We start from the raw sequence: 23780 nt of genomic DNA on the forward strand, positions 1-23780 counted from the left end.
TGCAGAGAGGCAGAAGTCTGGTATTGCAGTCTGAGGATTCGTGGAGCTAGCTGGATCACCCTTTCAGTCTGGGGTGGAGTAAGAGCTAGTGACAGGCTGCTTTGCTTAGCTGACCCTCAGCTTGAACCCCAGTACCTGTCTCTGGGTTTTTATTATTTGTGTTACACATTGTATCTCATTGTTAAGTTTTCATGAGCTTCAACCTTCTAATTACATGGTCTTTCTAGTGGCCAGTCCCCTCCAGAGGCTACCTAGGGGTCCCACACTAGCTTGTCTCGTTAGCATAAATTTTTATGTGATCTGAAGGAACTCATTTGGAATATCAAAGTTCCAGAGGATTCAGGTTAATCGTGGTAGGAAGTCCCAGGGGTTCAGGAACTCCTTGATAAGAAATAGGATCAAAGACCATATCTCCTTCATAGTATGTTACAGAGCTGTTTTGCAGAGAAAAATAAGAAATGTAAAAATAGTCTTACAAACTTGAAAACACTTTAGAATACAGTTTCCAACAGTTTCAAGGTACTGTCAGGCTCACAAATAACAAAACTTGAATTTGAAATAGTTATACTTGGAGGCTCCACAGATTTTATATTGCACTTGTCAGCATAAATAAACAATCAGAGTCACCAAACAATAATGTTACCTATTTGGGAATAGCAGAACGTTGCAGTGAAAACATAGATGCCATGGTGAACTATGGCACTGAAGGAAGTGGAGGCAGGGGAAAGATTTTAAAGGCAAGTGAAGACTGCTTTAGAGATCTGTGGTACCTTTGTAAGAGGTTGTGATTTTTGCAGTCTCCATAGCATCCGGCTTGACTTGTTGCTAGGGCACTATCCAAAGCAACTCCTTGATCCTGACAACTTTCTTACATCCCGGGTCTCTCTTAAACATCTCTCCAACTACAGACCTCAGTTTCAGAAATTTGACTACAACTGTACAATTAGGAAAGTGTGCCTTTCTGCCCATTATGTCCCAGTAGAAGACGCTTAAGGAGCCTAGAATTCCTTCCACAATATTCATTTTGCATACACCCTATTAGTACCTAGTGGGTGAAGCAGATATGCTAAATAACTACGGGATTGTTCAATGACTGTCAAAAGCTTGAAAAACAAAAATGCCCCTGCTCCCAATCAGGGCCACTGTGTATGATCTCTACCCCACGCCCAGCCCCAGAACTTTATGTAGATGTCTAAGTATGTGGGTCTCTAGTGACTTCTGTCACTACCTGTCACCAGTGCTTGTCCCTCCTTCTCCATACGACCCCATCAGAAGTTCCTGCCCCTGCTATGATGCCGCATTCTCTATGACTTAATTATGCACCCGGTAATAGGAGTCATTTCTGTGCCTGCTCATCTGGCATTCTATGTCTAATAAGGCTCTGGTGGAGATGGGTGGAGACAGGAAGAAGAGTAGCCATTGTTCTCTGCAGACAGACACCCTCTCTTGCATGTCCTCCAGGCCACAGGCCTCTGTGTTCTGGGTGTGCACAAAGGTAGCAAGAAGCAAGCACTAGCCTGGAGGCAGAGAGAGAAAGGCAAGAGGCCACACAGCCCTGCAGTCGGGAGGCTACAAGGAAAGAAAGGGACTTCTGTGAAGAGGAAAGGCCCAGCTAAGTTTCGGTCTCCTGGCCTGGGGGCACTGGAGGAGCAGGACTGGGGAGGGGCCTACAGAGGGAGGGAGGGCAGCTTTGCGTGACCTGATGCAGGGTGCCCTTCCTGGGCTTGAAATTGAGGAACCTAGGAGGCGCTGGCAGCGAGTCAGTGTCTCAGAGCACAGGATGGACAGAGGACTCCAGCTGCTGACTCTGCCTGATGTATCTGCTGGGGCCGTGGAGACCACCAACCCCAGAAGGATATGACATGGTCCAAAAACTTTTCCTGGATTTTTTTCGTAGGCGGCTGAGCCAGCGACCCACCGCAGAGGAACTGGAGCAGCGGAACATTCTGAAACGTAAGTTGACCAAGCCCAGGGTGACCAGACACTCAGGACAGCCTTCCTGGTGGCCGCATAGTGGATTACCAGGTCTCTCCCAGGGGCCCATGGAAGCGCTGAAAACCTCTCCAGCAGGAAGCCTCATAGAAACCAAGGATGCTTCTTCTGCAAAATTGGGGATGATCTATGCCACTGACCTCTGGGTTATGGGTTAGGAAATTTCAGCCCCCTGAGCACCAGCTTTGCAGTGGGAGAAAGCAGTACTGAGTGAACATTCATCCTGCCCTCCTGAGACTGACCTAGCCAGTGGCATGCTTTCATGACGCTCTCATTCACGGGAAGCTGGGTGTGAACAGGGAAAAACTGGGCCCCTTGTTCAGCTCTGGACACAAAGTGTATTTAAATTTGTACAAAGAATCCACTTGGTACTAAGACAAAGAATACAAAATGGTGAAAGAAAGCAGACCCCCCAGTATGCCTCAGGTTAGCAGAAAATAATCAGTAATTTTTACAGATGAAACCACACCCACTGGACCCTTGCTGCCGTCTTTACCCACAGTTTCCTCAATACAACCAACAAATACGTTTACTTTAAAGGGTGATTCTTTTTCTCTAGGCCCCAAAAGCCCTTCTAATTTCTCTCCAGAAGAAAAAAAAAAGAATTAGATATTAGGAAGTGTCTTAGAGGTGTGTGTGTGTATGTGTGCGTGCGTGCGTGCATGTGTGCGTGCGTGCGTGCATGCGTGTGTGTGTGTGTGTGTGTGTGTGTGTGTGTGTGTGTGTGTGTGTCTGTTTACACATCACATGAATGAGACTTTGCTCTAGGCAACTGGTTATTTCCACTTAAATAATTTCATTTCTGATTGCACTTCTCTATCCCCCCCCTCCCAATTGTCAGTGATTTGCCTGGGAAGGTTGTGACAGGCCCTGCAGCCCCTATAGGTAGGTGCCCATCAGCTTGCCTGTCTCAGAGTCCTGCATTCTTTCTCCAAGGCTACTGTTAAACTTCCCAAGCTCAAAGCAGGCTGGTCTCAGGACCAGTTCTCCTGAGTCTAGAGTAAGCTTTACAGAACAGCAAGGTGTCTAGGGGTTTGTGTGTAGAATTTTTTCTCTTACATTCATTTAATTGATTGGTGGGGAGGAGCTATGTTATAACACTCATGTGGAGGTCAGAGGTTCAGTGGCAAGCACCTTTAGGCACTGAACCATCTCACCAGCCTCAATTTACCTTTAAACCAGTGAGTGTCGTTCAAAGTTTCAAAGTTTTTGGGAATATGGTAACACATACCTGTAATCCCAGCACTAGACTGTTCATATAACTGGCAGACTGTGAGTTCTAGTCAGCCTAGGCTACATAGCAAGACCCCATCTCAAAACAAAAGTGTCTAAATGTATTCTTCTGTACAATAGATGGCATAGAACTGTCAGTTGGGCAAGTCTTGGCCCTTGGGATGTTTCCTTTTTGCCCAATGCAGACATCTGGTCCATTATAAAGTTTCCTTTGTTGTTGAGAACTGAAAAGTAGAGTAGGGAACTCTTGATTCCTCAAATCAGAAATCAGATAAAAGCTTCCTCCACTCCTCCACTGCAGCTGTCCTGAGCTTTGAAACTCGAGCACCAAGGCACTGCACACCCAGGCCCTTGCTTAGGTTTCTGTAAATACTGTGTGCCTCAGCAGCAGCCAGGCTCAGGGAGAGAGGATTCCCCTGCCCTCACATCTGGCTCCCACCTCTGGTTGGCCCAGATCCCAGAACATCACAGCCAGATGCCCCGCACTGGTTTTTGTATGTTTGATAGTTTTGTTTTACGGTGGCTTCCCTGAGTCTAAGCAACTCAGGGAGACTAAAAGAGAATCTGTACGGTTGTCCTGTGCTTTATCAAATTCCTTCTACATTTTCCTGATAAAACAGCTACAAACTCAGGCTACACTTAACCAAATTCAAATGGATTATCTCTTGATTTCCAAACCTTTCAGAGATGGACCTGCTTTCCTTGTGTATCAGCCATTTGTCTTTCTAAATTTGTCTTCTGTTTATTATCTAATCAAATTTTTTGTTGCTCTTGTTCTTATTGGGGGGAGGGGTGGTTTTCTCTTCTAGCTTTGGGTTTTGTTTGTTTGTCTCCTGTAGTCCAGGTTGGCCTTAAACTTGACATATATCCAAGGATGACTTTGAACCCCTGAATCCTTCTCCTCCACCTCCCCGGTGCTGGGATTGCAAGTGCCACCACACCCCTTACCAACTTAATTATTATGTAAGAAATGTCAAGCGGTATTCAAAAACATCCCCAAACAATCAGATCTACAACTTATCTTCTGGGCTTTAAACTGGGAGAGACGCTGGGAGACGTGGGGAGGCAGAAGCTAGACTTGGTCTGAAGTCCCACCCTGCCCAGGCTTGTAAGCAAACCCTCACTTTGTTCTGTAGCCAATGAGGCCCTCCTGTTTATCTGAGCACATAATGAACTCCGGGGCGAGTGGGTACCATGACGATGACATCACCAGACTTTTGTAGCCTCTTTTTTTTTTCAGTTGCCTAGTGGGATTGCCTTGGCATCCTCTTCCTGAGAATTCATGACACTGGGTTTGTAAATGGCTTTGAATAATGATATGGACAGCATAGGGGGTAGTTTATGACCCGTACCTCTTAGGGCCTAAGAACCTACTTAAGAGATGAAGGCTCCTGGGCTGTGTCATCTCCGGTACAGAACATCCATCCTCATGGCTCGGAAGGGGCCTCTAGGTCAGGAATGAGGTCAGACCCAGGAATGAAAAGGAGGACGAGCCTCAAGCAAGTTGTGACAACAGGAAAAAGCAGAGGTCTGAACTGTTTGAGTGGTGAGCCATGTCTGGTGTGGCTGGTGGCTTCATCTCCTAAGGCTTTCGTGGCTTCATTTGGAAACCCAGAATGATAGCCTACATGGTCTCTAAATTTCAACATGGAGCCCTCAAGCCACATCTAGGGCAGACTGCACAACTACCTTCCTTCTATCATTCCTTCCCTTTGCAAGGCTGCCTGGTGTCTGCCTCCAAAATGAGTCTGGATAGATTGATTTATACTAAGATGTTAACCACTGTCTACTTTCCCAGATTTTATCACAGAGTAATTTGCATTTTTTTAAATGTCAGTCTTCAGGTTTCCCTTCTTCTGCGTCTTGCTACCTGCTTCTCAATATTCCTGTGATAGGTTCATTCATACTAAGCTAGTAATGGCTACTATAGGTTTTTAGCTAAGAGAAATGTGTGTTTTATAAGGAAACTCCAGGAAGAAGTAGGGTTGTTAAATCCAGTGAGCTCTCATGGCCCATTCCACAGGAGGACTCATAGGCAAGCAGGAACACAAAATCATACCCTGGGAATGTCACTCTGGGCTCTTAGTCCTGCTCTGAATTGTCACCCTTTGTTGGTAGAAAAAGTTGCTACCCACCTTTGGTCACAGCTGGCTATAACTGTCTATTGCTGACTTCCCTAGGGTGGCAAGAGGGGAAAGCAAGACTATTAATTACACACTCCCTACCTCATTTCCTATGCACTGGGATTTCTTTCTTTGAAAGACCTACCCAATACTGAGACCTTTGGAAGGTCACAACCAAATTATAACCATGGACTATGATAATAAAGTAGCAGAAACATTGCTTGACAACCATGATTACAAAATGATAATGTAGGTATCCCGTGCAAGCTTAATGGACACTGTGTCCAAATCAACCCATAGTTTACTTTTGCTGATGCTTTCCTAAGCCCATGGCTGAGGATCTTACGCCTTCTGTGACACTAGTTGGAGTTCGTGGTATTTTTCAAATCAGATGGTACCATGTTGATGAATGTGCTTCCACAGAGAACAAGGAACTCTTCCAAAGTCTAGAAGGTAAATGATGATCTGCTTACAGTCATTCTGTTAGTCCACACAGAGAAAAGGCCCAAGTCTTCTGCCCTTCTTCCTACTCCCTTCCCCAGGCCCTTACCATGGCTCTTTAAACTCAGACAACTCTGTTTAATATTAATATGGGAATATTTAGTCTCTGAAGTGTACTCCTAAGACACTGCTTCCAAATCCAAATGCAAGCACTTGTATTCCACACTCTGGGCTCACACAGGTTCTATGGGCTTCTTGGAAGATTTAAAGAATTAGTGGAATGAGGGCTTGTGCAAGGTGAAAGCTCTGAAGCCACTGCTTGCGGCCTTTCAGGTTGCTGTTGACTCTGTCCTATGTCATTCTTGCAGCAGGTGGAGGCATGTCTTCTCGCCCACCCTACAGGGCTCTGGTCACTAGGACCACACACAATGAGCCCTTTCAGCCTCTGAGAGGCTCTAAGAGGCATAAGGTTTACACCTTTCTCAAGGAAGGCATCCCAATTCTCCCCAAATGCTTGTCACGGCCAGGAGTGTTCCCACACTTCTCCCACACATGGCTCATCCCAGCATCTCTGCCTGGGCCCCAAGCCCAAGATAACAACAATGCAAAAAAAGTTCAGTCAACTCACTTCTCACCAATTTAAAAGGATGCAGGAAGATGAAGACAAGTCGCTTCAAGCATAGCCAGGGAATAGAACCTAAGTGCTTGGACTAGAGCCTGCGAAAGCTCAGAGGGTCACCTGGGTGTAGCTGATATACCATGCACGGTAATCAGGAGCATCTTCCATATATTTTCAGCTCGGAATGAACAAGAAGAGCAGGAGGAGAAGCGTGAAATTAAAAGGAGGCTGACTCGAAAGGTAAGGTGCTTCCCCATGCCCAGAGCTGCTCACACACCTTAGCTTCTAGGAACCTTGAGGGATTTGACGTCTCCAGAGTGCTCAGACCCCTAACACCTTTCTTGGGGATAATGGTCAACTCAGCTGTAACTCCAGTCTCAAGGGAGCCATCATCCTCTCCAGGCATCTGTGAGCACCAGAAACACACATGCTGTATCTGCAGACAAAACACCCATGCACATAAAAGTAACTGAGTAAAAACAAAAATTAAATTAAAAAAATAGGTTATGTGTATTTTATCCCTACCACACCATTGGAAACTCATTATATAAGTCAGTAGTTCAACCAAATAAAAAACATTGCAAGAGGCTGAGCAGTGGTGTTGCACACATTTAATCCCAGCACTTGGGAGGCAGAGGCAGGCAAATCTCTGTAAATTCAAGGCCAGCCTAGTCTACAAAGTGAATTCTAGGACAGCCAGGGATACACAAAGAAGCCCTGTCTCAAAAAAAAAAAAGAAAAGAAAGAGGAGAAAAGAAAGAAAGGAAGGAAGGAAGAAAGAAAGAAGAGAAAAGAAATGAGTAGAAAAGAAAAGAATTACCAGGCTTAGTGATGCATACCTTAAGTAACAGAACTTAGGAGGCAGAGGCAGGCAGGTTTCTGTGAGTTCAAGGCCAGCCTGGTCTACATAGAGAGTTCTAGGTCAACCAAAACTACATAGTGAGACCCTGTCTCAAACAAAGAAATTTAGTAGTTCAATGTGGACATGATGACTCATGTCTGTATTGAGCATGTCTGTATTGAGCATGTCTGTATTGAGCATGTCTGTATTGAGCATGTCTGTATTGAGCATGACTCACGTCTCATCTGAGCATTCATATGGCTGAGATCATCTCAAGTTCAGGGCCAGTCTGAGCTACACAGAATGAGTTGTGGGCCATTTTGTCTGAAAAACAAAACAATGTTAAAAATAGTAGCTTAAAAACAATCTTGCCTTTTGCTATGATTGTAGGGCATCATGAACTTTCGTTGTTCCCGTTACTACCTGTTGAAATTTAAGAACTATTTGATGTCTTCTGCTAAATTCAGTTGGAATTATTGGATCAGCAAAACAGGGAAATACAAAAAAAAAAAAATGTACTGATCCATTTAGTGAAGATATTTGAAAAGCATTTAAAACTCATACAGCTGGGTTTTGACTACATTTTAAATCCCCCAAATAGAGGATATTGCTATGCTGTATAGACCCACAGATCTTCTGAAACTTGAATGGCCTCTTGAACAGAAGAAAAAAACCCTTGAGTAATAAGCTTGGAAGCATTCTTGGGTCCTGTTGAAAGTTTAATGAATTGATGACACACAGGATATAACACTACCTCAATCAGCCCCCTGCGGTGACCATCTTGAGAAAAGGATGCTCAGCCTTAGAGATGTTGAAGACCCATTAAAATTAATTCTAAAGATGTTCATTAGTGACTTCCCCCGCCCCTGGAAACATTACATAAAGGATGGGATTTGGAGGTCCTGAGAGGCCATGCCACTTATTCAGGAAGTAATTTCTACTCCTCAACACTCTTTCTGCCCCAAACCATCCCAAACACTGGTGGCAAGCCAAATGCCAAACTAATTAAAGGAAGGAAGATAAACAAGGACCTGGATGATGGGGTGTCTGGCTGGCATCACACAGAGTGGGGGACTATAATCGGAGCTGAATGACCTACCTCACTTTGGCTCTAACTCCAGTCTTTGGTAGAAAGTGTTAGTCCCAAGATTCAAGAGAGAAAAACCAGTTCCACAGTTTTGAGCCAAATCTGAAGCAAGCTTTGATTAAATACTGACCAGGATGGACTTTGATCAGATCCACTCTGGGATCCCAGGTAGTGACCCTGATTCACCTTTTTCAGGGGCTTAAAAAAGCAAAACCCACAATTCATTGCATTTCCCATCAGGTCCAATCAGGGGCAAGCATACATCCTGACACTTCCCTGCCTGTATACCTCCACATGTGATCAGGCCCATCCATTGCAGATGGGTCAAACACACTTGTTTAGGGGATGGAAACAAGCAGCTTGTTATTTCCCAGAACTCCAGGAAGTTAATTTGTCCTCAGGCAAGAGGGGCTTATAGGCTGACTTTAGCTCTTACACATGGTGGTACGTGCCTTTTATTATCCCAGACTCTGGAAGTCTGAGACAAGGCATTGCTGTGGGTTTGAGGCCATTCTGGGGTACAATAACAAGTTCCAGACCAGCCTGGGTTATGTAGTAAGACCCTGTCTCAAAAGGGGGTGGGGGGCATTTAGATATCTGTCAATTCTTATCTCTTATCAAAAGATTGTATGTTCTTGCAAACAGAACTTTGACTATAACTACATAATAAAGTAGTAGCAGGTGGGCAAAAGTTTTGCTTCCCACGGCCTCTTTCCCCCAAGATGATGACACTTGCAATTTTACCTACAAACAGCCTCTGGATTAACATCATTGTCCCTTCCCCCACTCCTGGTCTCCATCTCTCTCTCCACCCCGACTCCACCCTCTACCCTCTCACTCCCTCATCCACCCACCCCCACCAGGGGAATGGTCCTGTGATTCCAGCATTTCCAGTTTCCTGGGGCTGCCAAGAGGAGTTAAAAATAGTGACCTTGAGGGCAGGAATGAGTGTTCCAGAAGGAGTCTAAGGGAAATGTGGGAAGCGGAAATTTAATCTTTCTCTGGGTCTGCAGAGCACTGGCGCCCACCTGTAGGTGGGAAACACACAGCCTGCCCTGGGCTCTGGGCAAATTCTTTTCCCTTGAGCCTCTATCATACCAAAACCAGATGCCAGGGCTGGTGGCTGCTTACAGCCTCAGCCCTGATTTCCTTAATAAAACTCTATTGAATTTTAATGTACTAGTGAAAAATTAATAAAACCAAGGGGCTGGTGTTGATACCAACAGACCAAATCATTTTGTTTAACTAATTTGAAAACATAAAAATTATATGCTATAAATAAATGCCTCTCATCTCAAAAAATAAATAAATAAGTGCTGGAGACACTTAGCACAGTGACAGTGCTCCCCTCCCTTGTATAAGGCCCTGGGCTCCATCACCACCGCCACGAACTCCAAGAAAGGGCAGCTACCTAACTGAAAGCATACTTGTAAACATGATGGGAGGAAGGAAGGGGGTAAATTTGGGGTTTAGGTTGTATTTCGGTGGAATTTGGATCTCAGTTGGCTCAGTGTTCTGTTTTTTGGTTTTGTTTTGTTTTGTTTTGTTTTTTGGTCGCACATGATGCTTCTGGCACAGATTACTATAAATGCTGCTTCTTTTCCATTCTCTCAATCCATCTTCCTCAGAAAACTAGACTTTATCCACAAAGATTATCTCCTCAGCATCTGGAGAGGACCTCGGGCTCTGGATATTAAGGGTGATGAGTGCATCTTCTGAGCTTGCACACATGGAAGAGAGTTCTGGAAGACTCTGACTAGTATCCAGGTCCACGTTCTACCCAAGACCCCCAGCACAACAATCTGTACTGTCCTTACTTGCCCCCTCCCAGAGCATGAGCACAACACCATGCTGATTTGATTTAGAGTGAGAGGAACACAGGATTGGGGGCATGAAAAGCGGCCCCTGCCCTTGAGCCCCTCCAACACCCCTGCCCTTGAGCCCCTCATCACCCCTGCCCTTGAGCCCCTCCAACACCTCTGCCCTTGCCCTTGAGCCCCTCATCACCCCTGCCCTTGAGCCCCTCATCACCCTGCCCTTGAGCCCCTCCATCATCAAGTCTTCTCTCCTGTTAGATGGGCAACTGGTAAACTCTAGATCATGATTTCTTTTATTTATTCATTTACTTTATTGAAGCCGGGGAGGGGACAGATAGACTCTTGCTAGAGTAGCCCAAACTAGCCCTGAATTCACCATGTAGCCCAGGCTGGCCTTGAACCCTAGATCCTTTTGCCTTAACTTCCTGAGTACTGAGATTGAAGACGTGGAATACTACACCCAGCTAGCCTAGTGTGTGGTTTCCAGGAAGATAAATTCAGAAGTCATGGCTTAAGAACCCTTGCTTAGGATGTAGCAAACATCAAAAATTAACACTGCTCATCTAACATCCTGAGGTAACTGGATGGAAGACCACAAATTGGAGAGCTTGATTCTGTTTATCTTGGGTGAATGTGATAAAAATTAAATGTTTTATTTTTAACTTCAGTACAAATTCTGTCAGTTTTCATATTTCAGAAAGAACATTTTGATGCCAAGATGGCCATCTTTTTAATTTCCAGCAACCTTGGCCACAGAGCTTGGGAAACTATAGTTTCTTATGACAAACAACATAGATGCCAAAGTGTCTAGCCCTCAGAAAACCCCTGGTGCCTCAGCACAGACTAAAAACACTACTGGTCTAGGCATGGACCAGTTCCACAATCATTAGGCTTCTGATCCCTGGAACTTCCTCTTTTAGCCAAAAGGGAGCCACAGGCCTACTTAGTCCAACCCTTGTGCTTGCCCCCGGGAAGCTCTGTTTAATGGCAGCAGGCCGTCATCTCATTGTGCTATGACAGCAGCACACTGGAACATTCCAGCTCCAGCCAAGGGCATCAGGCAGAGGGCTGCGTGGCAGTCAAAACAGCCAGAGTAATTTGGATTTGTTGTTTGTTTTACAGACCAGAGCTGTAAGACTTCATTTGACTGCCTCTTCTATTAATAGCAGTCAACAGTCTAGGGATTGGAGGAAAATTGTTTTTAAGTAACATTGGTTGAACATGGCTTGACAGCATCTTAAAGGGAGTGGTTGTGTTGCTCCAGAAGAAATAAGCTTGTGACAGGAAAGATAATAGAAATGTCAACTTTGTATTGTTAAGGGACAGAGGAAACGTGCTCAGTGGGAATACCAGGAGGTGACTAAATAAATAGGATTTTATTCTTCCTTCCTCACAAAGTTTGTTCTCCATGGCATAAATGTGGCATTTCCCAGCTCTGCATTGGCTCACTAACCTTGCAGACGACCTTCTAAGAGAAACTCCAGAAACTCCTAAATCAACATATCCCACCCCCTTACACCCCAAAGGCTGCATACCGTTTTAAACTGCTTTTCTCTGTGTCTAAAACACACAGGCACATATATGTGTCTGTAGACACACAGGGGTATTGTGTATACGTGATGTATACGTGTGCGCACACACATACAATGCGTTACAAACCCATTCTGCAAACAGCACCAAATTTATGACAGAGATGTGGGCTCAGCAATGCAAGTTTAGACAGAATCATTGCTTGAGGTGCTTGAAAATCCACGGCAGGCACTCACACGGTAGTACACAGACAACCAGGCTTTCTATCAGGCCAAGAAAGCAGAATGATAAAGGACAGGCTGTTGTCATCTGTATAAACCTGAGAGGTTGAAAGGGACAATGAAGCTCTCAGAATCCCGAGTTGAGCACTCTGGGTTCTGCCTCCTACTCCATCTTGCTATATAACGTATCAGTTGTCCTCCTGGGCTCACTTTCCACACCTACAAGTTCCCAAGTGAAACTGTGGTCTAAAGTCCTCTGTTGACTGGGCCCCACTTTCTCTCTCCTTGCAGCTCAGTCAAAGGCCCACGGTGGAAGAACTTCGAGAGAGGAAGATCCTCATCCGGTTCAGTGACTATGTGGAGGTGGCAGATGCCCAGGACTATGACCGTAGAGCAGACAAGCCGTGGACCCGCCTCACAGCTGCTGACAAAGTAAGAAGAGGTGGTGAGGAAGGGGAGGCTGGCTTTTTATGTCAGGAAAGTGGAGCCCTGCCTTGGCCCCATCCTGAAAATGCTGCTTGCAGGAGCGCTCCAGGTAACCTGTGGGAAGCCACCCCATTGGTTCTTCGCTTAGAAAAGGCACAGAAGATACTGTGCCTGTTTCTCAGAAGGAGAGGAGAGACAGAATCTTGGTCTCTTTGCTGGTGCTGTAACAGAACATTTGAGGCTTCCTGATTTTATATAGAAAGGTTATTTAAAGGCTAAAGGTTCTGGAAGCCAGAGGTCAGGCAGCCTCATCTGGTGAGAGCCTCGTAAGTCAGGGAGTGAGACACATGCCAGACAGAAAATGTAGGAAGGCTTCTTAATTTGTGACAGCCTGCTCTGCCTGTTTAATTGATCCCATTCCTGATAAAGGCATTGGCCCCTCTTAACAACCAGATGGCCTCTGAAAGGTCCCCTCCACTCTACTGTGGCGTTAAGAAGTAGAGTTCTGACACAAGACCCTTCAGTTTGCACCATAGCACATCGGGGGACTGTGCCCAGACAGACAGAGTAACACTGGACTAGGCCCAGAGCCATTCTTAACATGAGCCCCAGACTTATCACTGTCTCTCTGTGTCAAGACACCTTCTAAGGCACCCAGCAGGAGAACTGCAAAAGAGAGGTGATGCCAAGTCACTCTGTGCCATCTGTAACCCCGTGGGAAGCATGGGGCACAGAGACCTCATTGACTATATCCAGCTCCATTAGAACCTCATGGTATCCCCAAAGAACAGAAATCCTGGAAGGTTTTAAAGGATACTCCTGGTGGCTTTTTATGTAGTTGTGTAGAGAACAAAAATATTTTAGATATGACAAATGGGGAGGCCTTCCCGCTTCTTCAACATGCTGACCAGCTGCTACTCTTCCAGGCTGCAATCCGGAAGGAACTCAATGAGTTTAAGAGCACTGAAATGGAAGTCCATGAATTAAGTAGACACTTGACCAGGTTGGTACTGATGGGGTCTGCCCATGAGTTAAGTAGACACTTGACCAGGTTGGTACTGATGGGGTCTGCCCATGATTTAAGTAGACACTTGACCAGGTTGGTACTGATGGGGTCTGCCCATGAGTTAAGTAGACACTTGACAAGGTTGGCATTGATGGGTCCACCTTGAATGTTCCCCACCACCACATGGCAATGTTTGTTTTCCCTTTTTTTTTTTTTTACTGTTACTTTATTTTTATCAGAAACCCAGCTGGCTTGGTTCTTACTACGTAGCCCAGACTGGCCAAGAACTTATAGCAATCCTCCTGCCTCAGCCTGCTGGATGATGACTTTGCAGATATGTACCATCATGCTCAGCTCTGTCAGTATTTATTTTCAAATAAATACTCATTTGTCCCGGATTACCAAGTGGTTTTGTGGGTAAGAGGAGAGAAGATAAGACATAGATCAACAACAAGTCTACCTTTAAGTTGGTAAAAAGAAGGCAATGAGGCCCTGTGTGGTGGCACACACCATTAGTCCCAGCACTAGGGAGGCAAAGGTAAATGGACCTCTGTTGAGGTCTGGGCCAGCATAGTCTACATAGGGAGTTGCAGGCCAGCCAGGGCACCACACTGAGACTCTGTCTCAAAACAAAAACAACAACAACAAAAGTTAGAAAAACAAAACTTCAGGCAAAGAATGTTAAAATGTTTAAGGAAGGCCCAGGCAAAAAGTCACCCTCTGTTTCTTAATTCATTCAGATAAAAACTCTGACACATGTTGGATGACACCAAAGGAGTTTTTATAAAAAACTGAAGCTGGGGAGATAAGAATGTTGCCAACATATAGTCAGCAGAAGCCAAACCTGGCCAGAATACCAAAATACCACATGGGACCACTAAAGAGTGTGCTGTTATCCTGTGTTCTTCTACCAAGCAGTCCTGTCTGATGTTGCTTGGGAAAAATGAGACACAGAAAGAATTCAATATGTGGGTGTAGGCATGGTCAGTTAGTAACTAAGCCACTGGCTTAGTTTTTCTAATCACTCTCTGTGGCCGGGCACACCTGTAGCCAGCCCTTAGGAAGCGTGGTTAAGAGAAACAGGGACTTGTAGACATACATACTGCCTGACTCAAACACTCCATCTTACTGCCATGCAGGAGCCCTTGTGTAGTCCCCCAGTTTGGGCCTCCAAAGACTCCAAATTTAAACTTTCTCTGGTCCCTAGGTAAAATCCGTGGAGCTCAAATACTTGGGGTGCCCCCTTTGAGTTTACGCCATGGGTAGGAGGTCACACTGGAATATCACTGTCACAACCAGAGTATCTGAGGATGAAAAAATGCGGTTGTGGGATGGGACCTCTGACATCCCCTAGACCTTGATGAAGTTTCTTATTTCCCAGGTTTCATCGACCTTAACCATGGGATTACCCTTGAGTGCTCTGCTGTCTTCAAAACATAAATTTATGAGAACCATAAGTGCTGGCATTTGTCCACTTCCCCATTATGATGTAAAAATCTGAACTGCCTTTTTTAAAAAAAAAACAAAAAAAGAAAGAAAAAGAAAAGAAAAAGGAAGAAGAAACAAAGAAACACAATCAGGATTCTATGTGCAGGAACACCATGGTGACCACTTCTGCTACAGAAAGGTGTCCCTGCCCCCAGCAGGGCTCTACCTGAACACAGTCCAGAGATTGCCTCATTGGCCAGCAGGCACCACATTGGTTCAGTCTTCAGTGAACCCCTTCCTCACAGGGGACTAATGCCCCCCGAGTCCAAAGAAGCCAAGGGCAGTGGGTTTGGCATGGGAGTGGCTGGGTGAAAATCATAATCCAGCTGCCCTAGACTGTCAGACACACGGGCTCCAGATGGGGGATTCACTTTGGGGGCCCTTGAGAGGAGGATTCTGGAAAGGAGGAAGACCTCTCAGTTGGCACTCTCCCCGCCCCTGCCCCACGCCACACACACACACTTTCTCTTCAGCCTCATCCTGGGGGAGCCTGTGCTGGCACTTTGATCCTCAGCATGTGTGCTGAGGGCAGAGGAGGCCGAAACTGAGCATCTACGTTGACCCCCAGCCCGAACTGAACTGCCCTCCAGAAAAGTGAGGAATAATGGCTGCCTGTTCAGCTCACATTCATTGACCAGCTTATGTTTGGGAAGCCCAGGGCCATGAGTTATCCACACATAAATGCTGTTGCTAAGGTTCCCTGTGGTATTCATGAGTTTGAGCTGACTAGAGGCTGGGGTCAGAAACGCCACTTGGCCGGTGTTTTTCTTTGGCCTTGGAACACCTCTGAGACAGTGATGCTGTGGTTTGGCAATTTTAATAGCTTCGGGTACATGGAGACCAGAGCTGGGACCAATGTCCCAGCGCCTCTCCAGGACCTTTCTCTCTTGTGTCTGTTCACTGAGGAGTTTCTGCAGAGAGATCCACATTCTAGTAGGGCTAGCAGGGCTAGCACTGGGCAAGACTTTGCTAGCCATGACTGTCTATGGTGTCCCTTGCTGCTACTCTTACCCAGAGAGTCAGTCAGTCAGTCAGTCAGTCAGTCTCTCTCTCTCTCTCTCTCTCTCTCTCTCTCTCTCTCTCTCTCTCTCTCTCTCTCCCCCCCTCAGGGTGTGCCTCCAGCTGCCCTGTTGACAGGGCTTCTAAGGGTTGGGTGTTCGTTGAGGGAAGGACAGACACCCCAGACCCTACAGAGGCCTGCTGCAGCACTGTTTTCCTTCCTAACAGAGCTCACAGGCTCTTGGGTGAGAGGCTCTGCCTTCACCCCTGTGGTGCACCTAGCTTTCATGGTGACCATGGTTTCACTAGGTGATGGCTGACTCCCCATCCAACACACCCAGGATTTAGAAAGATGTCAGCTAGACATTCTGGCCAGCCCCCAAAAGATGTCCCCTTGTCAAACCAGTTGGGGCCATGTCACTCTTAGGACACAGCACCCATCAGTGAAGCCCCAGGTAATTTTCTGGAGCATTAATGGCTCCATGGCCAGTTGCTATCCCAGGAACCAGGCAGAGGTAAAGGAGAGCTTAGATAGGCCCTCCGGGTACTGCCATGCAACTGCTGCTCTCCTGGCACCATCTGGACAGAGCACTCCTCTGTCCAGCCCAAAGACACCACCATCACTGGATCTTTCTATTATCATTGTTATTATTTGAATGTCCAGGGGGGTATTCAGGGAAAACGTGGCAGGGATTTTAGTGTGGCTGTAAACACAATCTTCCTGGAAGTCTTAACTGACTTTTGAATGTGCACAAGGTAGGAGGGAAGATGCAGAATTCTTTCCTTGACCTTCCCTAGGGTGGAGAGTAGACACGTGTCCTGGGTGGAGGTTCTTGTCCAGCCAGGCCTGAGGGCTACACTTCCTCTAAACAGGCTGCTGTGGTGTCCTGGCCTTCCCCAGCCAGGAGGGGTCCTAAGGAACTCCTTGGCTTCCCTGCTGGCCTTGGTTCTGGGGCCCTTCTGATTGCCTGGGAACAGAAGTCCCAAAGTCTTCTGTCTCCCTGCTGCCAGCCAGCAGCCGTCACTGCTCCCTTCAGCATGCCCTGGAGTTGCCCTCCTCTCTCTATACGGAAGAAGTTGGACACAATGCCCACGTCACTTCCTTCACTTCCCGTAGGGCAACCTTTTGCAGAAGTCACTTGCTCAGAGTTAGGAGTGTGCCTCACCTGCTCCTAAGAGGTCACCTCTTTTGGGGATCAGCTATTTCAAGGCCATGACAAGTGGTTCCTACCCAGGCTCAGCAGCCTCCCCAGCTGTAGGATGGCACTTACGCTCTCCTTTTGAAAGCCTTGGGTCTTTAGGGAGCCGTAACCACCGTTTTCCCCACTTTGTTAGGATAACTGAAGTGACTCGGAATTGTTTCTAAAAGTGACAATTCAACATTAATTAGGGGGGAATAAGGCGAGCCAGATGGCTGTAGCCATCCCTTTCTGGAAAAGCTGCAGTTTTCAAGTGAGTTCATCTTGAGCCTCTCGATTCCCATCTGAGCACCGTGGGGTTCAGGTTAGCAAGAAAGGGGGAAATGGGAAATGTGTCCACTCTTGTTCTCTTCTCAAAACCGGCATTGCTGAAGACCCCATCCCAGCTCCACTTCCTTGGGAGAAGAGCCTGCCATTGGCAAACTGGCTTTTCCAAAGTCCTGATCACTTTGTCCCCAGATGCTCTGAGAGCTCCGTCAGGTTTTTACAATGTGAGCCTTTCTTCCAGTTAGAGAAACCAAACAACACAATGGTCCATGTGAGGAGATGTTCTGAATTTCTTTTTCTCCTGCTTATGAACAATGTGTTTGTACTTTTGGAATGAGCATCGTGGTGTGTTGCTCCGATGAATGGGATCCCGGGCTCCCCCTGTGCACAGCCAGTGAGCAGGGGTCACCTTCCATGACTTCTTCCTCCATCAGTCTCTTCCTCCCCAAGCAGGTTGCTTTCTTCCAGTTGCTTCCTGGTGTCTGTACATAGTTCGTCTTTGTATAGGAGTGAGTGAGTGTGGTGATCTTCGACCCCGTGCCCTCCAGGGTTCTAATTTAATAGATGACGGCTGTATGAGGAAGATGCTGTACATAGAATAAATTAAACTGGATCTCTGTGGCCTAGGTTTTGTACATACAGAAACTGCATGGTATTTAAATTATTGTTTCTCTCTGATGATGTATGCAGTTTCTTTAAAAACAAACCAAAAGAAAAAAAAGTTTAAAAAAACAACTCTGCCTACTGTGTTGCTTTTTCATCTGTCAGCAGCAACCACCAAAATACTTGGGCTGGGAAAGGGTTGGCAAAGAGGAGGTCACCAGTTATTTGGGAGACCAGCAAGCTCATGTTTCTGGCAGCATTGTGAGAGGCGGGGCAGGGGTGGGGGGGTGGAACAACTGCTGCCCATGGATGAACTTTCTAGAATACTTGTATCCTCAGCCTCTCTGACATTTCAGAAACCTCCCAAACCTCTGTCCTTGAATAGTCTGGGAAGAATGGATATAAATTAGCCTTTACTAAGACACTTGGGTTCTTGGTGGCATAGATATCAGACAGTTTTACAGTCTCGGGGGTCTTTGGAGTACCTCTCTGTAGCTAAAAAACACTATTTTTCTTTGCTTTTTGAGTACAGTGGACCCTCTGTATTTGAGTATTCACCACCTTTGGATCAAAAATATGGGGGGAGACTGCATCTATACTGGACATGTACTGTCTTATCATTGTTCCCTAAACAATATAGTATGGTACCTACTGACCCCACATATACACTGCATCAGGTACTAATATACCATTTAAATCATAAAGCAGGATGGCTTAATAATCACAGGTTTTATACCAGAGACTTGATCATCCCCAGATTTGAGATGGGAATGATCCTGGAATTCCACAGACCAACAGACAACACCTGCTTCTTGAACGTGAGTGTTTGTCCAACAAAGCAAGCATTCTCTCACATGAACTTCTGGTTTTACTAAGCTATACTTTGGAAGGTGCTAGGGAAGCAGAGGGCTGCCATTTACGAGGGGGAAGCTGCTGGTCTCAGATTCTTGGCCCAGCGATGTAAGAAGACAGTTCTTGGGAGGGAAGCACAGCAAGGGACTGCCTGTGTTGAGCCTCACAGAGGAATGGCCTAGGGTCTTGCTGGCGCAGAAGTCCTCAGTAAGTCTGGATGCAGCTGGAGTCCCGTGTTTGGCAATCTCCTAGGGCCCGTGCTACAGCTGGGCTAGGAACCGCACTTACTATCCAGACTTCAGAGAACGGGCCACTTGCTGTGTCTGGGACCCCTGAGTGGCCACATGAATGGAATGAGGCCACTGAGAGACAGAGGTACATCTCCAGGCTTCATGTCTCCCCAGGAAGGCAGAGAACCACCCAGCAGGAGTAGCTAGAGGCGGCACGGTGAGTGGTTTACAAGGGTTTCCACTTCTACTCCTAAGGGTTTCTACCCTGCCTTTCCCCTCTCCCAGTGCTCTCTTGGGTTTGATAAGTTTCATCCATAGAACCTGGCTGCAGTTTTCTATGGACGGAAAGGGCTGGGAAGAAAGACTTTTAAAGAGCTCCAAAGAAACTGTATCTGGCAGGAGGGAAGAAAACTGTCCAGCAACAGAGTGAAGGGGCTGGTTACATTCTCTCGCCAAGCAAAGGCCTGGTGCCTCCGTTCCTGTACCTGTTTGTATTTCCCTAAGAGTTACAGTAGCTACCCATGTCACCTAATTTCTCCACGCTTCTCTTCCCTTATCTTCAAAGTGAGGTCTTTGAATTACATGTGTTTTTTTTTTCAGTGTGTGCGTGTGTGTGTGTGTGTGTGTGTGTGTGTGTGTGTGTGTGTGTGTGAGAGAGAGAGAGAGAGAGAGAGAGAGAGAGAGAGTATGTACACACAATGAGAATGAGTGGAGGTCAGAGGACAACCTTGGGGCATCGGTCCTTGAATCCCACCTTTTTTGAGAGAGGGTCTCTTTGTTGTTGGCTGCTGCACATGCCAGGCTAGCTGGTCCCTGAGCTTATGGGGATTCTCTTGTCTCACCATAGAAGCACTGGAGTTACTGACAAATCACTCCTGGCTTGATGTGGGTATTAAGTGACCCAAATCCAGGTCTTATATGTTCACAGCAAGTACTTTACCCACTGAGCCATCTCCTCACCCTCCGGCTTTGGCCTCTTGAATGCTGGGCTTATAGGCATGCACCACCATGTCCAGCAATATGACAGTTTTAAAAACACTAAACTGAGACTTGAGAAAAGACAACTCTTATCGGGTCCTTCTGGGGCCCATCCTTCAGGTCACTTGAAAGTATCTGCATCAATGAGTCTTCTGTCCCTGTCTGCCATGGATGGGTCTGGAGAGCTGCCTCTGAGGACATTGTCCTCTGAATGCTCTTGTAATACCTAAAACATTCCCTCCCCCTTGCAACAATGGGTAACTTCAACCCAACTGTTCATCCGGAGCATAGCGGCTCCTGGCTTGGAGATGCCAAGCACCCTTCACATTGGCTCCCTCTGTGCAGGAACCAGGAAAGGTAAGCCCCTCCACCCTCCCATGCACTGCCTGCCTGACACTGAGATGAGGTTCTTGCCCATGGGGCTGCCTCACAGGATCTGACTGTCAGGCAATATTCATGACCTGCAAAGAAAGTGATGCCAAGCAAGTTCTGGTATTGCATGAGTCCTACCAGGAGTCACAGCAAAGGCAGGAAGAGAGCTGCAAGCTGCTGAATGACTGGAAGAAGCCATAAGCAAGTCAGCTGTGCAGGCAGAAGTTGCCACCCTGGGCAACTTTAGGGCAAGAGCATTCCCTCAGCAGCCCCACAGCCAGTCCCCAGAACCTCCCATGAGAGCACATCTGGGCCTTTCTACTCTGCACCAGAACCTTCTAGAAGGCTTGAAGGTTCACAAAAGCACCAGTGTGCTGGCTCTGGACAGCCTGAGACTCAAACAACACAAACCAGACCAGGAAGCTGGCCCTGTGCCATCTGTGTGCCACCTTTGATGGTGAGCAGGAGGGACTCTTTTCCAAGTCACTCTTCCTGGTTTTTTGTTTGTTTGTTTTTGAGACAGGGTCTTTCTACATACCCCTGGCTGCCCTAAAACTCACTATGTAGACCTGGCTGGCCTCAAACTCACATAGATCCATTTGTTTCAGCCTTCTGCTACTGGAATTAAAGGTGTGTGCCACCACACCCAACTCCAAGGCACTCTTATAATACCAGCTATCATTTCTGTCAGCCCCAGGACCTGCCCTCACCCATGTCTCCCTATCCATACTTCTGTGGCACCAAGTGTCCCTTGTGTTAGTTTAGCTACTGGGGGAAATCTGCGCTTCTGTCTCCCTGGCTTGGTGTCAGGCACACAGCCAGGGTCAGACCCCTTCTTTTTCTGTGGAATAGGATACTCAATAACATGCTTACTTTAGGAAAACAGAAGGAGGCTCTGAAGGGATGAGGTGTAGGGAAAAGTCAGCCAATCACTGCAGAACCTCCTGGATGGTGACCTTTTCTGCCTTGTATGCACATATCTCTTTCCATGAAGCAAACAGGAAAACTGCAGCTAATAGGGAACCTGGAGCAAGGGGATCACAAGCTCAAGGCCTGGGTGGGCTACGGCGAATTCAAGGCTAGCCCGTGTAGCTTACTGAGACCCTGTCCCCAGATGAGAGGTGAAAACCTGCCTGGGGATAGAGCTCAGTGGTAAAGTGTTTTACTAGCTTGTGGATGGCTCTAAGTTCCATCTTTAGTACGAACACACACACACACACACACACACACACACACACACACACACACCATACACACACCACACACAAACACACAAACCTGTACACCACACACACATATACACGAACACACACACACACACACACACACACACACACACACACATACCATACACACACCACACACAAACACACAAACCTATACACCATACACACATATACACGAACACACACACACACACACACACACATGTACACCACACATATATACACACCACACACACACACACACACACACACACACACACACATGTACACCACACATGACACACACACATACACCACACATATATACACACCACACACACACAACACACACACACACACACACACGTGTACACCCACACATACACACACACACACACACACCATACACATAGACACAAAGCTGTACACCACACATAAATATACACACACACACACACACACACACACACACACACACACACACACATACCACACTTGTTTCTGTCTTTAGGACAGTGCACGCACAAGGAAACTGACTTGGAGGTCTTTGTGCCCACACTGGCCTGATTTCAATCATCACAATTTAAAACCCAAGCCCATGCCACAATAAGGAAATACAAGCAGGCTTCAGGCTACAAAGCAGATGTTTTAAGCAGGGGCCCACTGGACCAGGCACTGTGATGTTTTTAAGTCTGGGCCTGTTTTTGCCTCACCAGCCCTCTGTCAGGAAGCAGCTCTTTTGTTTCTCCCTGGAGACAGGGTCTCATGCAGCCCTGCACGAAGCTCTGCACCAGGACACTGTGCTGTCACCTCTATCCCTTGCCCCACTTCACAGGCCAGGGGACTTAAGCTGGCAATGCTCACAGGACAAAAGAGATCGTGAACTCCAGCCTCTTGACCCAGCCCAGTTCCCTGACTCCTGGACCACTGGTGACCTACAAAGGACAGACAGGAAGCTGACAGCAGGTGACACGTTTTCTTTATTCAGTGTTGGAGCTTTAACCTAGGTCCTTTTAATCAGTGTTGAGGACTGAACCTGAATCCTTTTCTTCAGTACTGGGTATTGAACCTAGGTCATCCTAGGCATGTACTCTACCACTGAGCCACAAATCCAGCACTTTTCTTTTGTTGTTGTTGTGTTTTTTGGGTTTTTTTGTTTTTTGTTTTTTTTTTTTTTTTTGAGACAGGGTTTCTCTGTATTGTTTTGGAGGCTGTCCTGGAACTTGCTATGTAAACCAAGCTGGCCTTGAACTCACAGAGATCTGCCACCAAGGTGTGTGCCACCAACGCCTGGTCTTTTTAAAAGAAAAAAAGGGGGGGTTCAGGTTAGGTATGGTGGCACACACATTTAATCCCAGCACTCGGGAGGCAGAGGCAGGCAGATCTCTGTGAGTTCAAGGCCAGCCTGGTCTACAGAGCAAGTTTGGGTTTTTTCAAGACAGCCAGGGCTACAGAGAGAAAACCTGTCTCAAAACCAAACAATCAAACAAACAAGATAGGAACTGAGGAAGTCAACCTGCCTTGAAATCACTCTATAGTCCAGGCAGGCCTCAAACTTTCAATTCTTCTGTCTGACCTCTGAAGGAGCTGAGATTGCCAGCCTGTGACACTATGCCTGGCTCAGTCAGTTTCAACTGCTTGCCCTGATAAACTGTATCTGCTCTGCTGGGGTCAGTGACAGCAGGAGCTGGAAGTTCACCTAACACTAACTGAAGCAAACTGAGAGCTGTTTCTAGTGGCAAAGAAGCCTGGAGGTAGGCTGGGAAGGGCTTCTATGATGATTCCGTCACAGCTTCCACCCCAGATCCATTTTTCTGCTCTACCTAACTACCCCTACCTCACGGTCTAAGATGACATCTAAAGCTCCAGCCGTCACTTACGGGTTCTAGCCTGGAAGTAAGAGGCAAGATCATCTGCCACCTGAGTAAGTCCTCCAAGTGCCTGTGAGAGGGGGCAGGATGGCATACATGCATCGTGCATTGAGGGTCACGGTGCCCATGCCTTCCGTCCTCTATTTAAGACGGGTCTCTCACAGACCTGAAACTCTGCCACCAGCCTGACCTGCAGCCTTCCACGGATCCACCTGTCCTTCTCCCCCAATCCCATTTTGCCATCACTGAGATTACAGGCACACACCACTGTGCCCCGCTTTTTCCATGGGTTCTGGGGACCCAAATTCAGGTCCTCATGCTTGGAAGACAAACACTTTACCAACTGAGCCATCTCCCTAGTCTAGTAAACCCTCTTTTAC

General features: G+C 46.8%; 1 protein-coding gene across 1 annotated transcript in view; it reads left to right on the top strand.

The window, feature by feature from the left end:
- The window catches only part of Phactr1 (phosphatase and actin regulator 1), a 462322-nt gene extending 446801 nt beyond the window's left edge, over positions 1-15521 (top strand). Inside the window, exons 10-14 of the mRNA XM_035442934.1 lie at positions 1898-1953; positions 6587-6648; positions 12196-12336; positions 13257-13333; positions 14718-15521. Of these exons, the coding sequence (XP_035298825.1) occupies positions 1898-1953; positions 6587-6648; positions 12196-12336; positions 13257-13333; positions 14718-14733 (352 nt within the window). The 3' untranslated portion in view covers positions 14734-15521. The remainder of the gene's footprint in view (positions 1-1897; positions 1954-6586; positions 6649-12195; positions 12337-13256; positions 13334-14717) is intronic.
- The last annotated feature ends 8259 nt before the right edge of the window (positions 15522-23780 follow it).

The sequence above is a fragment of the Cricetulus griseus genome, chromosome 3 (genome assembly GCF_003668045.3).
Source record: "Cricetulus griseus strain 17A/GY chromosome 3, alternate assembly CriGri-PICRH-1.0, whole genome shotgun sequence".
Lineage (NCBI taxonomy): Eukaryota > Metazoa > Chordata > Mammalia > Rodentia > Cricetidae > Cricetulus > Cricetulus griseus.